General features: G+C 41.8%; 1 protein-coding gene across 4 annotated transcripts in view; it reads right to left on the bottom strand.

Annotated features, from left to right (window-relative positions):
- Window positions 1–1,138: 1,138 nt before the first annotated feature.
- Window positions 1,139–19,607, bottom strand: part of LOC306935840 (C-C chemokine receptor type 3-like) — a 32,747-nt gene continuing 14,278 nt past the window's right edge. For 2 of the 4 annotated variants that reach the window (XM_079519100.1, XM_079519099.1), the window contains exons 3-6: window positions 8,625–8,982; window positions 7,163–7,449; window positions 4,772–4,897; window positions 1,139–3,188 (exon numbers count right to left, since the gene is read on the bottom strand). In XM_079519100.1, the coding sequence (XP_079375226.1) occupies window positions 2,835–3,188; window positions 4,772–4,897; window positions 7,163–7,449; window positions 8,625–8,964 (1,107 nt within the window). In that variant the 5' untranslated portion in view covers window positions 8,965–8,982 and the 3' untranslated portion in view covers window positions 1,139–2,834. Of the gene's footprint in view, window positions 3,189–4,771; window positions 4,898–7,162; window positions 7,450–8,624; window positions 8,983–10,545; window positions 10,623–16,662; window positions 16,749–19,607 lie in introns of those variants that run through there. The other 2 variants (XM_079519101.1, XM_079519102.1) reach the window with 2 other exon arrangements.

Below are 19,607 nucleotides of genomic sequence, written 5' to 3'. Positions count from 1 at the left end.
TTGCAAGGAAAGCGGTAAAATTAGACTTTTGTGATTGTTTTCATCTCAGATTTAGTCCAACGGAGGGACACAGTATAACTCTATGGGGACACAAAAGCGACACAAAAGTGGGACCCGGAAGTATCTCTGGAGAGGGCGCTCACGTCACGGCTAAAATACTGAATGGAAACAAGCCTCTGGCTTTTCTGTCATTATCTATTTGGCTTTTTATACACAACCAGCACATTGCCTCACTGGGTAAAAAGCCTGCATGGGAATCTGGAGGCCACAGGTTCAAGTCCCATCTTTTTAACCTAAACGCCCAATGCATTCTCAATGGCAATAGCACAAACTTTGGCATGCTACTAGTCCTACTTTTAGAAATATAGTGCTTTCAAATTTGATCAATTTATAATGGGGCTCAATGGCAGATTTTAAGATCACTTTCACCAATAAACTCCATTCACACTTTTTATAATTCAGCTTACTGTGGAGACACATGCTGGAACCTTTTACTTTGAAATGTTTTGTAGTTTCTGAGTTATTTAACCTAAACGCCCAATGCATTCTCAATGGCAATAGCACAAACCTTGGCATGCTACTAGTCAAAGCAAAGCAAAGCAAAGTTACTATATTTACCCAGGGTATCTGGGCTAAGCTCAAGAACTTGTTTCCAGCCAGGCCCTGCTCATAGAACATTTCATGGTAGTGGTTCAATGCCTTGCTCAAGGGCACTTCAGCGGCGGTAATTTTAACGTGTCGGACCGCTGATTCGAACTGGCGACCTTCCGGTATCAAGACCGCTCCGCAATCCGTTCGGCCACCGCTGCCTGTCCTACATACTTACACCCAGAAACCCCGTTCATCTTATGGTGGACATCGTTTGCCTGAAAATGAATCTTTGAAATGTTATGGTTTTAGAAATATAGTACTTTCAAATTTATAATGGGGGTCAATGGCAGATTTTGGCACATCAAATAATCACACAATTAATGCTCACACATCAATGGTTTATTCACAAACCCATACTGTTGTTTGAACCGTCAAGGCATTGGTACCAGTGAATTCATTCTGCTTTTTTTTTAGTTTTGAAATTGTTCTTCTAGAAATCGCTCTTGAAAGTAAAGACTTGAGTGGGGTTTAAACCCACAACCTCCAGATCATGTAGCCAATGACCTAACTCACTGACCCACAGTATGTGCTACCTGAAACAGCACAGTCTTCCTTTGCCTTTGAGTAACAACATTGGTACAAACAAAAAATAACATAACTATTGATGGGAGATTAATCGGCAAACACATCGGTATCGGCCGATTTTAGTTGTTTTTAGATTAATCGGCATCGGTTCAATTAATCAATCTGTCCGATTAATTAATCGGTCTGTCTGTACGGATAAACAAGCCCAAAGTAACAGCTTGAACAGATCTACAAGCTCACAATATTAAATATAAAGGTATTAAAGTTAAATCTGACTTGCCTAAGCCTGCAGTGCAGACACCGTTACATGTATTTTTCAGAATGGACAAAATTATTATAATTTTTCAATACAGAATGAGATCATATCGACATCGGTAATATTGGTTATCGGCCATGACAGCATTCATTATATCGGATATCGATATCGGCCAAAATGTCTCATCGGCACATCCCTAAACATAACATAACAGGAGCTTTGTCTATCGTTTGTTGTGCTGTTGTTTATCTAGACGTTTGAATGTTTATGAATCACAATGGAAACAAGCCTCTGGCTTTTCTGTCATTATTTATTTGGCTTTTTATACACAACCAGCACATTGCCTCACTGGGTAAAAAGCCTGCATGGGAATCTGGAGGCCACAGGTTCAAGTCCCATCTTTGATGCTGGAACTTTTTATTTTGAAATGTTTTGTAGTTTCTGAGTTATTGAACGCCCAATGCATTCTCAATGGCAATAGCACAAACGTTGGCATGCTACTAGTCCTACATACTTATACCTAGAAACCCCATTCAAAACTATTTAGGTACATCTTACGGTGGACATGTTTGCCTGAAAAGGAATCTTTGAAATGTTTCATAGTTTTAGAAATATAGTGCTTTCAAATTTGAGACATAATATAATGGGGCTCAATGGCAGATTGTGGCACGTAAAAAAAATCACTCACACTTTTTATAATTCAAGTTTACTGTGGAGACACATGCTGGAACTTTTTACTTTGAAATTAATGTTTTGTAGTTTCTGAGTTATTCAACTAAAACACCCAATGTATTCTCAATGGCAATAGCAATAGCAAGAGACATGGATGGATTAAAGTGAAAATTGGCCCTGTGCACAAACTGCCCCTATAGCAGCCTAACGGTAAGGCCGACGGGAATTCAAGTGGGTGTGTTGGATGCAGCTCAAAGTGAACTTTACTCAGTGTTGTCGCTGTCCGACCATCTTAGCCCGTGTTATTAAAGAAAAACAAAAACAAATGCCCGAAAATCGGCTATAGAAAACCAGCTAAAGTGGCCGTTTTCAAGATGTTTTTGGCCATTATCTTTGGAACGGAAAGTCCAATCTGCTCAGTTCAAAGCTTGTTGGAAGCGTGACTTTAAAGAGACATTCTGAATCCAAGGGCCCCCAGGGGCTCAGGGCCCCCAGGGGCTCAGGGCCCCCATGGGCTCAGGGCCCCTGTGCACTTGGCACAAGCCATGATTCGTCCATGCTTCCACAGGTCAGATCGATGATCAATGTATCGCAGCTTGTCAATCGGCAATTATTTGGCTTTATGCTTACAGTTAAATATGCAAAGAAATGATGTGCGTGCGTGCGTGCGTGCGTGCGTGCGTGCGTGCGTGCGTGCGTGCGTGCGTGCGTGCGTGCGTGCCCTCTCCAGCTAGTAATCAGCAGTAGTGCGGGGTGTCGTTCTCTGTGAGGTGGTCCTGCTGATCTGGCTGCTGAAGCCCACGTGTCTCCGTAGACAGGGGACCTTCTTGGCCAGCAGCCTCTTGAAGTGGCTCTGGAACTTCTTGCCCACGAAGGTGTAGAACAGCGGGCTGATGCAGCAGTACAGGTACGCCACGTTGCGCGTCACGTACAGGCAATAGTCCAGCGTGTCCGACACCGAGCACGACTCAGCGCTGCTGTTGTTGCCACGGCCGGCGGTGGAGATTCTGATGGCCTGCAGGAGGATGACGGTGTTGTAGGGCGTCCAGCATACGAAGTAGGTGAAAACAATGATGAAGATGAGCTGGATGGATGGAGCACACGGTTTTTAATTAATTTCATTGAAACGACAACGAAGGGTATAGAATTGACATTTACATTTCAGTTAACTGAAATTAAAATGATTAAAACGAGACTTTACAAAAGAAATAGAACTAAGACTAAAAAACAAACTAAAACTGAAACAAATGTCCTTAGTTTTAGTCTTTATCAATATGTCATACCCAAGTCATTTAGCTGCGCCAGTAAAGACTGAAAACGTCTTCAATCTTTAAGAATTATGAAAATTGCCGATCTACAAGCTATACCCAGAGTTTTTTGGTTTTTTTCTGAGCTCTTTTAATCTCCCCACTGAGTACCCCATACCCCTAAAGGCAATAAAAATCAGACCAGTCTAAAGTGTACTGTACTGTACTGTACTGTACTGTACTGTACTGTACTGTACTGTACTGTACTGTACTGTACTGTACTGTACTGTACTAGCCCTCCTCCCTAGGAGTGGCTATAGCACCACTCAAAAACGAAACTAAAACAACAAAAATCTCCCAAAAAATAGAAAATAAATCACAGCTGTGTGAACTGAGCGGTGCGGGTACTGTGCTCTGTACTGTACTTTGATTATTTTTGGAAAACATCTTTGAGAAATGGCAGAGTTACCGCGTGGGGGTCCCTGGGGGGTTCCCCGGAACATCCAGACCCCCAGGAAAAAGCCCGGGGGGGGGGCGGCCCTGTTCCGGCGAGCCGAATTCCCGCGTCCGAAACGATCGAGAAATTACATAGTTTCCGTGTTGCAGCTTTCCGTGCTCGGACGGACACAGGGACACGTATACATAATGGGACACACATAGCTGTGTAATGGAGTGGAGGCACCGCTCACAAATATAACTAACCCCCAGCCCCTTTAACACATTGAGAGCCCACGCAAAACTGCCCAAAATCACTTTCACCTAGAAAATCCATTCACATTTTTGAGTGGTGTAAACCACTCCTACAACTGGCTTTTGTGTGCATAAAAAAATGACCATGGTTGCTATGTTCAAAATAATTTCTGACGTAATTAAATCACACCCGGGTGAACTGGATGACCGTAGCAACCGTGGTCATTTTCTCTGCGCAAAAACAGCCAGTTGTGAAATCACATCCGGGTGTGATACATACATTTATCAAAAATGATAGCTTTTTTTACTTAACATATTTTGTGTGATTTCATTACGTCAGACATTACGTCAGACCACAGCTGATCATGCTATATAAAACCTTACACCACTCAGTTCACACGGGTGTGATTTTTTATAATTCAGCTGACTGTGGAGACACATGCTGGAACTTTTTACTTTGAAATGTTTTATAGTTTCTGAGTTATTTAATTTAAACGCCAAATGCATTCTCAATGGCGAAAACACAAACTTTGGCACCACGTGTTAAAAAAAAAAGTGTTTTGATTTTTCTGATTTTTTTTAATAAAAAAAAATTAAAACGTCCACAGACGTCTTGGGCTATGCACGTGCGGTAATACCCAGGACGTCCACAGACGTTTTGGGCACAAAATGTGTTTTAAAAAGCAAAGCAAACTCAAAACGAGATACACATCTGAGAAATGTATGAAACCTTGATGGAGCGGCACTTCTCCTTCATGCGGGTGTTGATGATGCGGACAGTGATGCTGGCGTAACAGAACATCACCATGAAGAAAGGCAGCAGGAAGAAGACAAGGAACTGTTGATAGTAGCTGACCTGTAGGGGGCGGAAAGGAGCATTACTTTTACTCTAGTCCATTTAGACCTGAGTTAAAACCATTCACTCTGAAAGAATATATATATTCAAAGTTTTGCGCCGCATTTTTACGATTTAAAAAAAATAGCAGACCTACAAGCTCATAGCGCGCCACTCGGTGGCGCGCTATGAGCTTGTAGATCTGCTATTTTTGAAAAATCAACATAATGTTTAAAACACCAAAAGGGGTTCCCGCCCAAAACGGGCTAGTCCACAGCAGTGGTTTTCAACCAGGGGTCCGGAGACCACCAGTGGTCCTTCATGGGGTTCCAGGTGGTCCCCATGCTAAATGATGGGGAGTTGGTAACCAAATGGACCCTATCTTTAACTCTTGAGCGTAAAATGAAACCAAATGGACCCTCCTAGGTCCATTTGGTTTCATTTTACACTCTCAACAGTTAAATTATTTATTGTTAAAAAATCTCCATTACCTAATTTACAAGAACTCTACAGATTTAGAGAGAATGTAGAAGAATTTGTATTTTGATTAACGGTTGCCTGTTATCTTTCATAATGGTATTGATTGATTGATTTGATTGAAATATTTATTAACAGTTTGCATAATTCAACTCAATACAAAGACTGTGAGTGGACGACCCAATAAAGCATTACACTTGTTTACTAGAGGGTCCACCTTGTTCAATTCATCAAAACATTTAGAGACGTACAAATAGACACTTCTATATAACCAAAGAACAGAACACATCAATACAGCAAGGAATTGTGGGCAAAATAATTTCCAACGGTAACTAAACATGCTTTAGTTTTGGGACCGCGAGGCTAAATGTCATCAAATGGAGGTCCGTGGCTCAAATGCCGAATAAATAATGGCCCGTTGACATGAAGGTTGAAAACCACTGGTCTACAGTCAATTGATACAGTCAGTATAATACTGTAGGCCTACTTAAAGGAGAATTCCATACTAAAAGGCTTTCTTACCTTTCTTTGTAGTTGTTACCTCCCCACCAAAGAGGTCCAGGTGTTATTTTGTGCAAAAGCTCCTTATTGGCTATTTCCCCTACCATAAGACCTAAATTAATTGCATTGAATGGGAATTGAATGGGGCGTTGTGCTAATTCACTTATTTCCATCGCTCAAAATTATAATTTGTTTGTATATATCCTCTCTTCATAATGTAAATAATATCCCAAGCGGCACACTTTACTACTTATTTCGATGGAAATAAGCGAATCAGCACAACACCCCATAGCCCCATTCAATTCCCATTCAATTCAATGCAATTCATTGAGGGCTTATGGTAGGGGAAATAGCCAATAAGGAGTTTTTGCACACAAAAAACACCTGGACCTCTTTGGTGGGGACGTAACGACTACAAAGAAAGGTAAGAAAGGTAAGAAAGCCTTTGGCATGGAATTCTCCTTTAAGTACAATAGTGAGGTAGTTTCACTTTACTTGAGTTAGTTATGGGCAATATATGGTGATAAATATCGTATCGTGATAATGCCTTTTCAGAGATATCGTATACTGTATATCGTGATACAGTGAATGTGCATTCTAAGATATACCTTGCCAATCTGCCAAGTACATAACTGAACTGTGATTTGCGAATTTGTTCTTTTGATTTATAATGGGAATTTGTTCTTTGTATTTGTTTTTATTTTGTTCTGTTTTTTATTTTAAATTGTATTTTTAGTTGTACATTTGTATTGTATTTGTTTTATTCAGGACCCCAGGAAGACTAGAGGCTCAGTCATGTCTCTCTAATGGGGATCCTTCAATAAACATAAACATAAACATATGATTCACAGTTTTATACCTTCATTTATATCTTTTGTAGAACGACGGTTTCGTTAAATTAAAAGTAGTTTGGTCTAAATGTTCTGTTACTCCTTTTTCTCCGTTGTTGTTACCTTGTAGGTGGTTGTATTGTTAGTTAAGTAACTTGAACAATATAATAACCCTAAAAACCGTGTGAAAACATATTGTGATAAGATCATGTACCGTGATACTGCTTGAAAAAAATATGTGACATATATTTTTTTCCATAACGCCCACTTATAACTTCTATAGGTCTATCAAATATTGCACTTTTTTACCTTATTTGAAACCATTGATTCGATGTAACTTTACAGATTACCTTTTATACAAGCTAAGCTTGGGTGTATAGATCTGCTATTTTCAAAAAGGTTTGGCCGCAAAAAGTACATTTTCTGTGTTACTATATAGGCTGGCGTTTTAACGCCAGTACTGTTGATAATAGCTGACCTGACGCCAGTGGTTCATGACCTCCACGTCGTATCCGGTCTCCTCACACATCAGGCCAAGTTCTTGGTCGTGGCGTACGTTGGTGAAGAGCAGTTCTTTGAGGCTGGCCAGCACGCTGATGCACCAGACTCCTGCCGACGCGCACACAGCGTAGGTGGTCCTCCTGCTCTTGGAGGCGGCCACGGCGTGCACCACGGCCAGATAGCGGTCGAATGTCATGAGTGTGAGGAAGAGGATGGAGCTGTAGTAGCCGATGAAGTAGGCACTGCTCACCATCTTGCAAAGTGCTGCACCAAAGACCACAGAGTGGGTGAGAATATTAGACACATTTATAGTTGCATTCACTTAAACATTACTTATGGATGAAATATCAGTGGCAGAAAGTAATTGAGTACATTTACTCAATGTAAATGTATACTGTAAGTACAATTTCGAGGTATTTTGAATACTTTCAATCCACTATATGAAAACTTTAGTTTATATTAGTTACTTTGCAGATATAAAATATTATATAAAACATACATTAAAGGGGATATTTCACTTTGGTAATTGGTAATTTTATCGTCTACTCAGGCTAATGTGAACACCCAGACAGTTTTTAAGTTACTTGATTCAGTATTTAGATATTTGATATTCATTTTAGCTTCCCCGCCCCCTTCGTATACAAACCCATTCAAACTCCATTTTAACACTCCCATCGCCCCAGGACAAAGTTCTTTGTCCTTTCTATTAGTAACGCCCGACGCCCAGGACGGAGTATTGTCCAAAAGACGAAGTTTATTGATATGAGAACGGATCGCATGGCTCCATAGCCTGGGAGCGCCTGTTGGGCAATCCTCGGTGACGCGCAAGAATGAGACGTCATTGAAAAACTCCCTCCCCTGTTTAGCTGATGAAAACAAAAATCTTATAACGTTCATAACTCGCGATCTAAATCATCCCGTCTAATTGTGAAAAAAAGATCCTGTGTTAGACGGCGCTCCGCGGTCCAGTCGCTAGTCGCGATAGATTTATTCTTGTCTCCCGTTGTTGTCGATCGACTCTAGAGTGGTGTGGCTATTGTTAGCTGCTACACACACATCAACAACTTCCGCCGGTCCGTCCGGAAAAGGGGTCCGTGTTTATAAATCGAATGGGCGCATGAATGTAATGGATTAAATAACTCTGAGCGATTAAAGTGTTAACCATGATAGAATCATCGAAAATACTCAACCATTTTTCTGGTGATTGAAATACACGTATACCCCCATCTGAATTTGCACATTTGCACACATTTTTATCACACAACTTGTGTAGATGTATTCAAACACCTTTTTATTTTTTATTTTTTTAAAGCAGATCTACAAGTAAAAGCTGAACCTGTTGATCTGCTATATAAAGTGGGTACAAAAACCTGGTGGAACCCATCTCCAGGGCCCCTGGGAGTCCTTATTGGAGAACCAACTCGTTGGACTCCACCCACCTCTGCCAAAGATCCACTCGGCTGAATGGTAGGTGGCCCAGAAAGGCAGGCTGGAGGCGAAGAGGAGGTTGGAGACGACCAAATTGAGGAGGAAGATGTTGGTCACCGTGTGGAGCTTCTCGAACTTGTAGATGATGAGCAGAACCAGCCCGTTGCCGACGAAACTGAGGAGGAAATTGACGTAGTAGAAGAAGGGGATGAATGCGGCACCGAAGCGGTTGATGTCGGACTTGGAGCAGAGCACGACCACCCTGTCCACCACGGTGTTCGGGTCGTCAGTGGTGTCATAGCTGTAGTTGAACAGGCTAAGGAAGTCATTGTAGCTGTCCTCGTCCTCCATGGCTGGATATGGTTCGACCTGTTGGAGAGACATCTTTAATGAAGAATAGAGACGACAAAATGGTTCCTCGTTCTCTTTTCATCTTCAATACAGTATTCCATGGCCGTGCTTGACAACTGGGACAACGGTCACATTACAAGGTGTCCACACAGAGACACGCCGCTAGAAACACGATAGCATTTTCTCTCTCTCTCTCTCTCTCTCTCTCTGATAACAGAATTGTTAAGCAGACATGTCTAATGATAGATCTTTCTTTACAGCGATAATAAAAAGCCTTCTATTCAAGTAAGCTCAAACTTGTATTACTCAATGTCAGTTGAACATAGAGTTGATTCTTTTTGCTGTGTTAGCTTCGAAAAGAGACCAATAACATGAAGTTTTTTTTTTTCTCCAAATGGTTCAAGGAAATGCTGTGTATAGGCCTAGGCCATTTTTTGCAAAAGATACCGGATTGTTAACAGGTTAAAACCCATAGGTTTTACTATAAAATTAGATTAGATATTAGATTAGAAATAGAATTAGATGCTCTGTCCCATACGTCTCTGTGGGGGGAGGGAGTTCATCCACCACATGTTTACCAATAGTGGAACAATGAGTTCCAATAATCTTTTTTTTTGGGTCATAGTTAGCATTTCTCTAATGGTCCTGAATTAGAATATCCTCATTCATCACATTTTCTGATCTCTGTTTAACTGACTATTTTTAAAGGCTTCAAGAAAGGCAATGAATTATTCTGCAATACAATACATATTTTAGGCTTCTCAGTCAAACTGGATTGTACTTTTGCTTTTTCACGATAAATAAATAATCTCATGAGCCTGTCCACTCCACTGTTTCCAATGTTACCAGTATCAGACACCAGAATCAAATCAATGATAGTTGCCGTTTTGTCTGTGATTCTTCTGGATTATTTTTTAAAATTAGTGGACTGAGCACCGCCAACTTGTGGAATCTGTCAAATGGCTTGTGCCATTTGACAGATGCCTTTCAGTTAACCCATTCTGGACGGGAACCCCTTTTGGTGTTTTAACTAAGCATTATGTTATACTTTAGCTATTGAAAAATAGCAGATCTACAAGCTCATAGCGCGCCACCGAGTGGCGCGCTACGAGCTTGTAGGTCTGCTATTTTTGAAAAATCATGAAAATGTGGCACAAATATTTGAATATAATATTCTTTCAGAAGACTTTATTTATTTATTTCGACGTCAGGCCTAAATGGGTTTTAATGCCTTTCTTAACATGTGTTATAACTTTATTTCTTACCCATTATATTTTGTACTTGTATTTTGTATTTGTTGGAAATTAGTTGTTATCTGGTTGCTGCTCCATCATGTGTAAAATATTGTTTTATTTTATTTAATCATAAATCTATATTAAAAACCAATTGAGCCCCATGAATTTGCATGAAGAAAATCAACGTAATTGAATTTACTCAATCCACAATATGAATCTCAAGTTTTCACAAAACAAATGCATTGGTCACTGAAGATAGCTTATGCAGATGTGTTTTCCTTCAATAAAAAGGTTAAAACATGTCTGTATTGAATGTGTACTGATAATAAAGTTGTGTTAAACTCACCCGTGTTGAGTGACAAGATGACGAAAACAACTAGATGACAAAAGCAACTACTAAAGCGTAGTGAAGTGGTAGTGCTGACTGTGTCAAAGTGTGTTACTGTCAAACATGTGTCATCAATGAAGAGGAACTATTGGGTTCCCCCCTCTCTCTCTCTGTGTGTGTGTGTGTGTGTGTGTGTGTGTGTGTGTGTGTGTGTGTGTGTGTGTGTGTGTGTGTGTGTGTGTGTGTGTGTGTGTGTGTGTGCGCGCGTGTGTGTGTGCGCGCCCTGTACTTTTCTAAACAAACATAAAAGTCCATAGACTTGGCTGGCACAAACTACATCCTAATTTACCCTAAACAAACATTAGGAAAAAAAGGGACGGGATTATTATTATTTTTTTCTTATAATTTTTATCCCACGATTTTGTAACCCATTTTTCACCCCTGTGTCAATTATCTAATGTGATCCTGGGCTCCACACACCCTCCGCCAACCTAGTCCCCATATATGGGGGGCATGGGGAGAGCAACGGACTTGAACTCATGCTTCCTTCATGCCTGAGTGTCCAAGTTGCTCCTTTACACCTGACAGGGGGGAGTTTCCCTGGTTGGACGTAGCGCGTGGAAGGAACACGTTATTCCAACCAGTTCCTTTCCCCTCCATCAGGCGCCCCGGCTGGCCAGGGGGAGGCAGTTTAGAGACCAGGATTACTGCATGTTTTTTGTGAGGGTACCTACCCTAGGGGACACGGGGAGAACATGCAAACTCCACACAGAAAGGCCCTTTCGCCAACCCCACCTCGGGTATGGGCACTGATGACGCGGAGGAGAGGACACGCCGCCAGCACCCACAGCGTCCCGAGCGGGAATCGAACCCAGGACCTTCTAGCTGTGAGGCAACAGCACTACCAACTGTGCCACCGGGACGAGGAATGTATAACCAGGCTCTAAACAAACATTGAAAGTCCATAGACTTGGCTTGCCTATAATTTCTAGCGATGTCCCGATCACGTTTTCTTGCTCCAGGTCCGATTTTGATCATTTGATTTTGAGTATCTGCCGATTTCCCGGTCCGATATTTATATTTTCAGAGAACACTTATGTCAGACTCATATCATAGTACAATATCCAGTCTAATATCATGATATGGATATAATATTGATACTAGGGATGTCCCGATCACGTTTTCTTCTCCCGATCCGATTCTGATCATTTGAAAAATGACGTGATCGGTCCCAATTTCCGATCACGTGATCGAATCGGGACAACCCTAGTAATTTCAGAAAGCCATGCATCAAAACGTTGTTGAGTTTGTGTATGCTCCAAGCAGCAACACTGCCCTCATGGGAAGGCTGTCCCTTCAGCATCAGGCCCGTGCAATAGGGCCAGTGGAAGCTGGTGTTCCATTACGCAGAATGGTGTCAGCCCTAGCTGGTACCAATCTTAGGTCCAAGTTCCTTGAAGTCAAAGGAAAACAACACCCCCAAGAAGACCGGTTCCTCACCCTTGCTTCAATGAGGACTTGAGAGCCATAGGCTTTCTTCCAGAGATTTACAGGCAAGATTTACACAACAGTAACACAGTGTCAAAGTTTTCTCCAAGTTGCAGGACCCATGATCCCAACTTGCCGACCGCCCGGTCAGACTACCGACCGCCCGGTCAGACTACCGACCGCCCGGTCGGACTACCGACCGACCGACCGGGCGGTCGGGTGAAATGGATTTCGCCCTCCCTCCACTTGTATGATGAAGCAAGTCACACCTGTCACTGGCACACACCTGCCAGCAAATGTTTGTTTATATTAACGCCTTGCTTCATCATACAAGTGTGTCACACAAAAGTGAACATATAGCAAATCTACAAGCTCACAACGTGTCGCAATGCAACACACTCGTACAGTAGATCTGCTAGTGTCAAATATAAATGTGTATATGTTTCAACTGGTTACACAGATTTTGATGCTGAACTATATTTTGCTTTGGGACCTCCTGGAACTCTCTCAAGGACCCCCTGGCGGTCCCAGAACCCTGCAGTTTGACAACCACTGTTCCAGAGCATGTTGTAATCAACTGAGAACAGCCATGGGCAGTCCTTATACGAGGATGAGGAGGGACTAATGTGGGTGCTCTTATAGGAGGAGGCGGAGGAGCTGGTTCAGGTGGATGGTGGTATGGTGAAAACCAGGTATAGTTATAATTAACTGGTGAGTGTACCACATAAAACCATAGTTTTAACACTTTCTGTACACTTTTTTTGTTTTAACCCATTTTGGGCAGGAACCCATTTTGGTGTTTGAAGCATTATGTTATACTTTAGCTATTGAAAAATAGCAGATCTACAAGCTCGTACGAGCTTGTAATTCTGCTATTTTTGAAAAATCGTGAAAATATAGCCCAAATGTTTGAATATATATTCTGTCAGAGCGTTCGTTTTTAGCTCAAATCTTTGCATCTGGGCGGTCCCTGGGACAACATATTTTCAGATGGGGTCGACGGCCAATTACATATAATTCTGGGGGTCCTTAACATTAAATAGTTTGAGAACCACTGGCATAGAAACATGGGTTTTTCAGGAAACTGTCAGGATTTAGAAGACATTTGTAGAATCGTTCCCAGGTCAAAACAGTCTTCCTCCTAGTATAATCATAATACCAGAGGTGTTGTGACATTACTCAAGACCACTGGTGGTACAAAGAGGAAACGAAAGTAGTGCGCACGCACACACGCACGCACACACATTACACAAGAAAAGTCTAAAAAGGTCCTTACTTACATAAACATAATATATATGGCAGCATCAGCAGTTTATACTCCCATTATTATATGTCTAAGTAGTGTGGTAAATTTTAAGGAGAGTCTCAGAGATATTTAGGCTAACTTGGAGAAGAAAGCAAAGCAGCAGTTGATCCACACATCTGAGGATCAACTTCTGCTGCTTCACTTTCTTTCTTTCTTTCTTTTCAAGTATCTCTGAGACTCTCCTTAAAATGTACCACAGTAGAAACTGAAACATCAAAGATAATTCAATTACGGTCTGGGTATCGTAGTGTAATTTGTTTAGTTTTTTGTTCATAATTGATAAATCACATTTATTTTATTGTTTTATGATTTTCAACAAAAAAAGGGTAAATATTTTACTTTTTTTTTCTCAAAATAGATAAATCATAAAAACGCTTTAAATCTGTGGATCTTAATATAATGGATAATTCACCAATAGCTAAGCCCCGGCCTCTCCCACTTAGACACTTTCCAGCCGGACTCATTCATTCAAATGTAAATATCATGGATCTCACACATTAAATACTAGGTTCATTTTTGGAACCAGAACCTTCAAAATCTCTTCCAAACCGTCAACAAGGCCTGCCGTATGCACTGGAAAAAATATGTGTGTGGCATTTCTTTTTTTTAAAACAATGTTTTATCATATAGGAAAACTATTGGTGGAGAGGTTTGTCACTCTAACCCATGTTATGCTTAGCTGTGATTGGCAGTTTGGGGAGGGGATTATAGCTATATGTCAATTGTCAAAAACATGCCCAATTGTTCTACATTACCCACAAACAACATTTTGTGGGTAATGCCCATGCTCACCACACTTGCGGCAGAGCTTGGGTTGACCTACATAGTGGATGTAGCCCATATAGATGTTGCTTTATTTTATTCTTTTCATTGAGTAGCCTTCGAACAGTTTTGCCATTAGTAGTCTGCAGTGGTACGATTTTACAATGAATGTCCTTCAAAGCTTTGTATGACACACATGACTCACTCATGACTTGTTGCGGCCTCTTGTTTTTGTTTCAACATTTCAGCACCATATCGACAAAGTAACAAATTAATGCCATATTGCACTGGAATGTTGCAAGATTCAAGAAGAATTGATCACACACACACACACACACACACACACACACACACACACACACACACACACACACACACACACACACACACACACACACACACACACACACACACACACACACACACACACACACACACACACACACACACACACACACTTTATTCCAATCAGTGGTCATTACTCAGTTGCTTGCAGTGAATGTTTGTTCCAAGTGTCCAAATACTGAGACAAACTGTAGTTTTCTTGTTCTATTTCACATTATATTGTTTCCTATACAGTACCCTCAGCCTTTGATCGTAACATAGTACTGTAAAGTACTTTAAAGTACACAGTAATACTGTACATGAGCGATGACCCATATGTATTTAGCAAAGGATCCATATAGGCAGGGGTTTATATTGGGGGTCGGGAGGGGGCGGGGCGGGGCGGGGGTCCCGAGACATTGCCAAAGCATTTCCGGGGGTCCCCGGCCAAAAACGTTGAGAACCCCTGCATATAGGCATAGCCCAGGCCTAAGATACAGTATGTCTCAGTGTTGGGCGAGTATTAAAGCAGTGGTTGCCAAAGTGGGGTCCGGGGACCCCCAGGGGTACTTGAGGGAGTTCCAGGGGGGGACCCAGCTAAATGATAATTTGTAACCAAATGGACCCTTATGGGTCTGTAACTCAGAGAGTGTACAAATGGAACGTTCCATTTGTACACTCTCAGAGTTAAAATAACATTGATTTTACAATTTAAATTGGGGGTCCCAGAGATAGAAATGCCATTAAATGGGGGTCCGTATAGACTAATATACATGTCAAACTGGAGGTCCTTGAAATTAAACGGGTTGAGAATCACTGCTAGAGCCGTAAGAATCTTCTCTTATGGGGGTCTGTGGCATATCTTTTCAAATGGGGGTCCGTGGGGTAATTAGTGTCAATTTGGCGGTCCTTGACATGAAAAAGTTTGGGAACCTCCGATATAGGCATAGCCCAGGCCTAAGACACAGTATGTCTCAGTGTTGGGCGAGTGAGGCGTACTGTGATCGCTGCAGTGCGATTAGTGATTGTGCCGCGGTAGGCTGGGTATGTAGGCGTGCTGCAAGTTTGGCATAATATAATGTCAATGCCAAAGTATTATGATAACATCAGTAGGGGGTACGTAAAAGTATAGGCAGGGATCAGAAAAAAATATTTTTTTTATGTTGTAGCAAAATCATTTTATTTTTTATATTTTATATAAAGAAATATCGTGAGGTCGGCAGTAGGTTGGCACCTCGACAGAGTGCATTTCTAGTTCACAATTGTGGTTGTAATATTTGTCAGATGTGTTACATGAACTTCACTCATATAAACAGCCACTCATTTGCAAAGCCAATCACATTTGTGTCAATTCAATTCAATTCAAAGGGCTTTATTGGCATGAGAAAACATACGTTTAAATTGCCAAAGCAGAAAGCACAATACAACAATACATCAATACAATCAAAACAAAAATGATGTACATTTGAAAGTCAGAATCTTCAATAGATCAATTTCTATGTACCAAGATCACTGGATGCAGGTATAGTGCAGGAATATACACAATTAGTCTTTAGGGTGGTTGTGTTCCGTTTGATATCCTTCTCCTATCACAGCAACTCACGAATCTTGCTGCTGTGTTTGCACATTGTTGTACTTCGCCCAGCAGATATGGTATTGATATGGTATGACATGTCAGTTTCAGTAGGCTACAAGTCAAACACAAAGAAGATAAAACAATGTAATCCAAACTAAATTATAACAGACAAAAGTGTACATCGTTTGGTCATTAATATATTGTAATAATAATACAATTTAGCAATAGAGCAACTTGATTTAGCACAGTCTACACAATGCTCTTTAACATTAAATACAAAGTTACATCATGTGCTGTTCCTGCCAAAGTGTATAGCTTAACTTCAGCTCAACAGCGAGCTAAACTCCAATTCCCCATAGAAAGAATGACAGTTCTTCATCTTTTACAAGGTCATGGAGTAAAAACTGAAACAAACATAAAATACAATACAATATGCATGAGTTCAGTTGTCCTGTTCTTAATTTTACAGTAGCTTGTAAATACAATCCCTTTTAATCCAAAATTACCATGAAATCCTTTTTTTAACATTAACTTATTATGCATGAAATTGACATTCACAAGTTCACAACATGAAATACAACATCATCACATGAGCTTGTAGACCTGCTATGTTAGAAACATTTTTGTTGGAAACATTTGTTGAAAACCATAGAGTGTCACGTCCAAAATATGAACTTACAGCATTGCCTCCTGGTGACGGTATGTAGAAGGTGAGAAAGAAAAGCTTCACATTGCTGCACAGAGAAGTAGTGGGTGCACTCTCTCTGCTGCCTCTAACACAAATGATGTTTGCAAGCCCACACAGCTGATTACTATCCAGTGAGTGCAATCATCTAAACTCACACACCTGCCTTAACTAGGCCAAAAGTCACAGTGACCTTCTAATCAAGAAGGCATTTCAATATAAGGGTCCTTAAGTCTTTCAAAATAAAGCCTTTCTAAACATTATAACGGCATACAATATAAATGACATTATAAAACAACACACATCACATGGTAGAATTATAGGTACTAGCCCTTACCCGTTGTGAGATATTGCCCCCCCCCCCCCCCCCCCCCCCCCCCCCCCCCCCCCCCCCCCCTTGTGGCCGCAGGGGGTACTGCGCCCCGAGCGCATTTTTAATTCACTAATAAATTATTAATCTATAATTTGTTAAATTGAAAAAAGGGCTTCGTTAAGACCTCCATATTATTATGGTCAAGATCTACAAGCTCATAGCACGCCACCGAGTGGCGCGCTACGAGCTTGGAGGTCTGCTATTTTCGAAAAATCGTGAAAATGCGGCACAAATCTTTGAATATATATTCTTTCAGAAGACTTTTATTTTTATTTCGACGTCAGGCCTAAATGTGTTAACCTGTGAAGGCAGTCGGGGAGGCCACACCGCAGGGAATCGAACCCCGTCCTAGTGCACCAGGAGGTCCAATCGAACCCCGTCCTAGTGCACCAGGAGGTCCATACCATGGAATCGAACCCCGTCCTAGTGCACCAGGAGGTCCATACCAGGGAATCGAACCCCGTCCTAGTGCACCAGGAGGTCCATACCAGTGAATCGAACCCCGTCCTAGTGCACCAGGAGGTCCAATCGAACCCCGTCCTAGTGCACCAGGAGGTCCATACCAGGGAATCGAACCCCGTCCTAGTGCACCAGGAGGTCCATACCAGTGAATCGAACCCCGTCCTAGTGCACCAGGAGGTCCATACCAGGGAATCGAACCCCGTCCTAGTGCACCAGGAGGTCCATACCAGGGAATCGAACCCCGTCCTAGTGCACCAGGAGGTCCATACCAGGGGAATCGAACCCCGTCCTAGTGCACCAGGAGGTCCATACCAGGGAATCGAACCCCGTCCTAGTGCACCAGGAGGTCCATACCAGTGAATCGAACCCCGTCCTAGTGCACCAGGAGGTCCAATCGAACCCCGTCCTAGTGCACCAGGAGGTCCATACCAGTGTCTGTTACCCCTCGACTAATCCAGGGGTTCTCAACCCGTGGGTCGCGACCCCTCGGGGGGGTCGCCAAATTATTTTAGGGGGTCCCCAAATAATTTTTGGGAAAAAAAAAAAAAAAAAAAAAAAAAAAAAAAAAGATTGTTTAAAAAAAAAAAAATCACGATTTTTCAAAAATAGCAGACCTACAAGCTCGTAGCGCGCCACTCGGTGGCACGCTATGAGCTTGTAGATCTGCTATTTTTAAATAGCTAAATTATAACAATGCTTAAAACACCAAAAGGGGTTCCCGCCCAAAATGGTTTAAGGTTATTGTAGCAGTCAATTTATATTGGGGGTCAGGAGGGGGCGGGGCGGGGGTCCTGAGACGTTGCCAAAGCATTTTCGGGGGTCCCCGGCCAAAAACGTTGAGAACCCCTGGACTAATCTACAGGTTCAAGAAACCACACTAATAAAGCAATAAACCACAAGAGGTCTCAGGTTATCGTGCATTTTATAAAAGGCTGAGAGGCATGTTGAGTGTCTCCGACCCTCTGACATTATAATCTTGCGCGGTTCATTGCTTTTCTAAAACCGTTAAACATATAGCAATATTAACCTCATGAAACTATTCATAATTCACAAAAGTAGCTACACTTTACGCCCACCAGAGCAAGCCACACTTCCTAGTTTTTACCAAGGACAGGAAGACCGTACGGTGGACTCCATGTTGCTCCCTGGAAAGAAAGAAACATGCGCAGTTGAGACCAAGGAAGCTGAACGCGGAAGTGTTGGCTGCATATAGCCCATTGCGCATGTTTCTTTCCTTCCAGGGAGCAACATGGAGTCCACCGTACGGTCTTCGCTTCCTAACCTTATTTAATTAACCTTGGTTTTTACTCGACCAGTCTCTGTGACGGGGGAATAGGAGGCGCTTGCCGTCTTTACGAGGCAGCCCTGGAGCCACACATTCACAGTCTTATGAGCGCGGGCGGTGCTTAGACGCCCGCACAGCATGGGTTTGTAAGGCAATCAAGTGCTCCCCTTCCCCAGTTCAGCTGCAGAGCTGCGAGATCAATGTAACGCAGCTGGGAATGAGATAAAGTGATTGAAGGTGTGGATTATCGTGAGATTTACTACGTAGTCCAATCCAGCCAATCAGAATCAAGTAATAGGACTAACCGTTTTAGAATTTACATTTTAATTCTTACCTAAAGACACTCTATAGCGTTCAGATTGTGGAATAGTTCTCTGGCTATGCGAGACCAATTGCTGCTTAACCCAATAAGACCTGAGGCCGATTCTAAATCAGTACTTACTTACATGTCAAGAGAGATGATTTGTGTAAAAAACTAAGACAAAAGTTTAATAAAAAAAATAAAGCAAAAAAGTTAAAAAATAGCAGATAGACAAGCTCGCATGAGCTTGTCTCTCTCTTATCAACGATCGGGGGTTTGGTCGTAATCGAAACAAATATTCTGTGACTGCTTGAAATGTAAGAAAATGCGAAAACTACGGGCAAGGGGTGGATTATTTATCTATTTACTCTGGCAGTAAATGAGTTCATGCAGTGGTTCCCAAATTGAAGAGATATGTCAGGGACCCCCAAATTGAAGAGATATGACAGGGACCCCCATATTAGAGATATGCCATGGACCCCCATATAAGAGAAGCAGTCTAGCAGTGATTCTCAACC

This window comes from Electrona antarctica (assembly GCF_951216825.1).
Source record: "Electrona antarctica genome assembly, chromosome: 13".
In the NCBI taxonomy this organism is placed as follows: Eukaryota; Metazoa; Chordata; class Actinopteri; order Myctophiformes; family Myctophidae; genus Electrona; species Electrona antarctica.
Note: the sequence above shows the minus strand (reverse complement) of the source record. Positions and strands in the feature narration are given on the sequence as shown.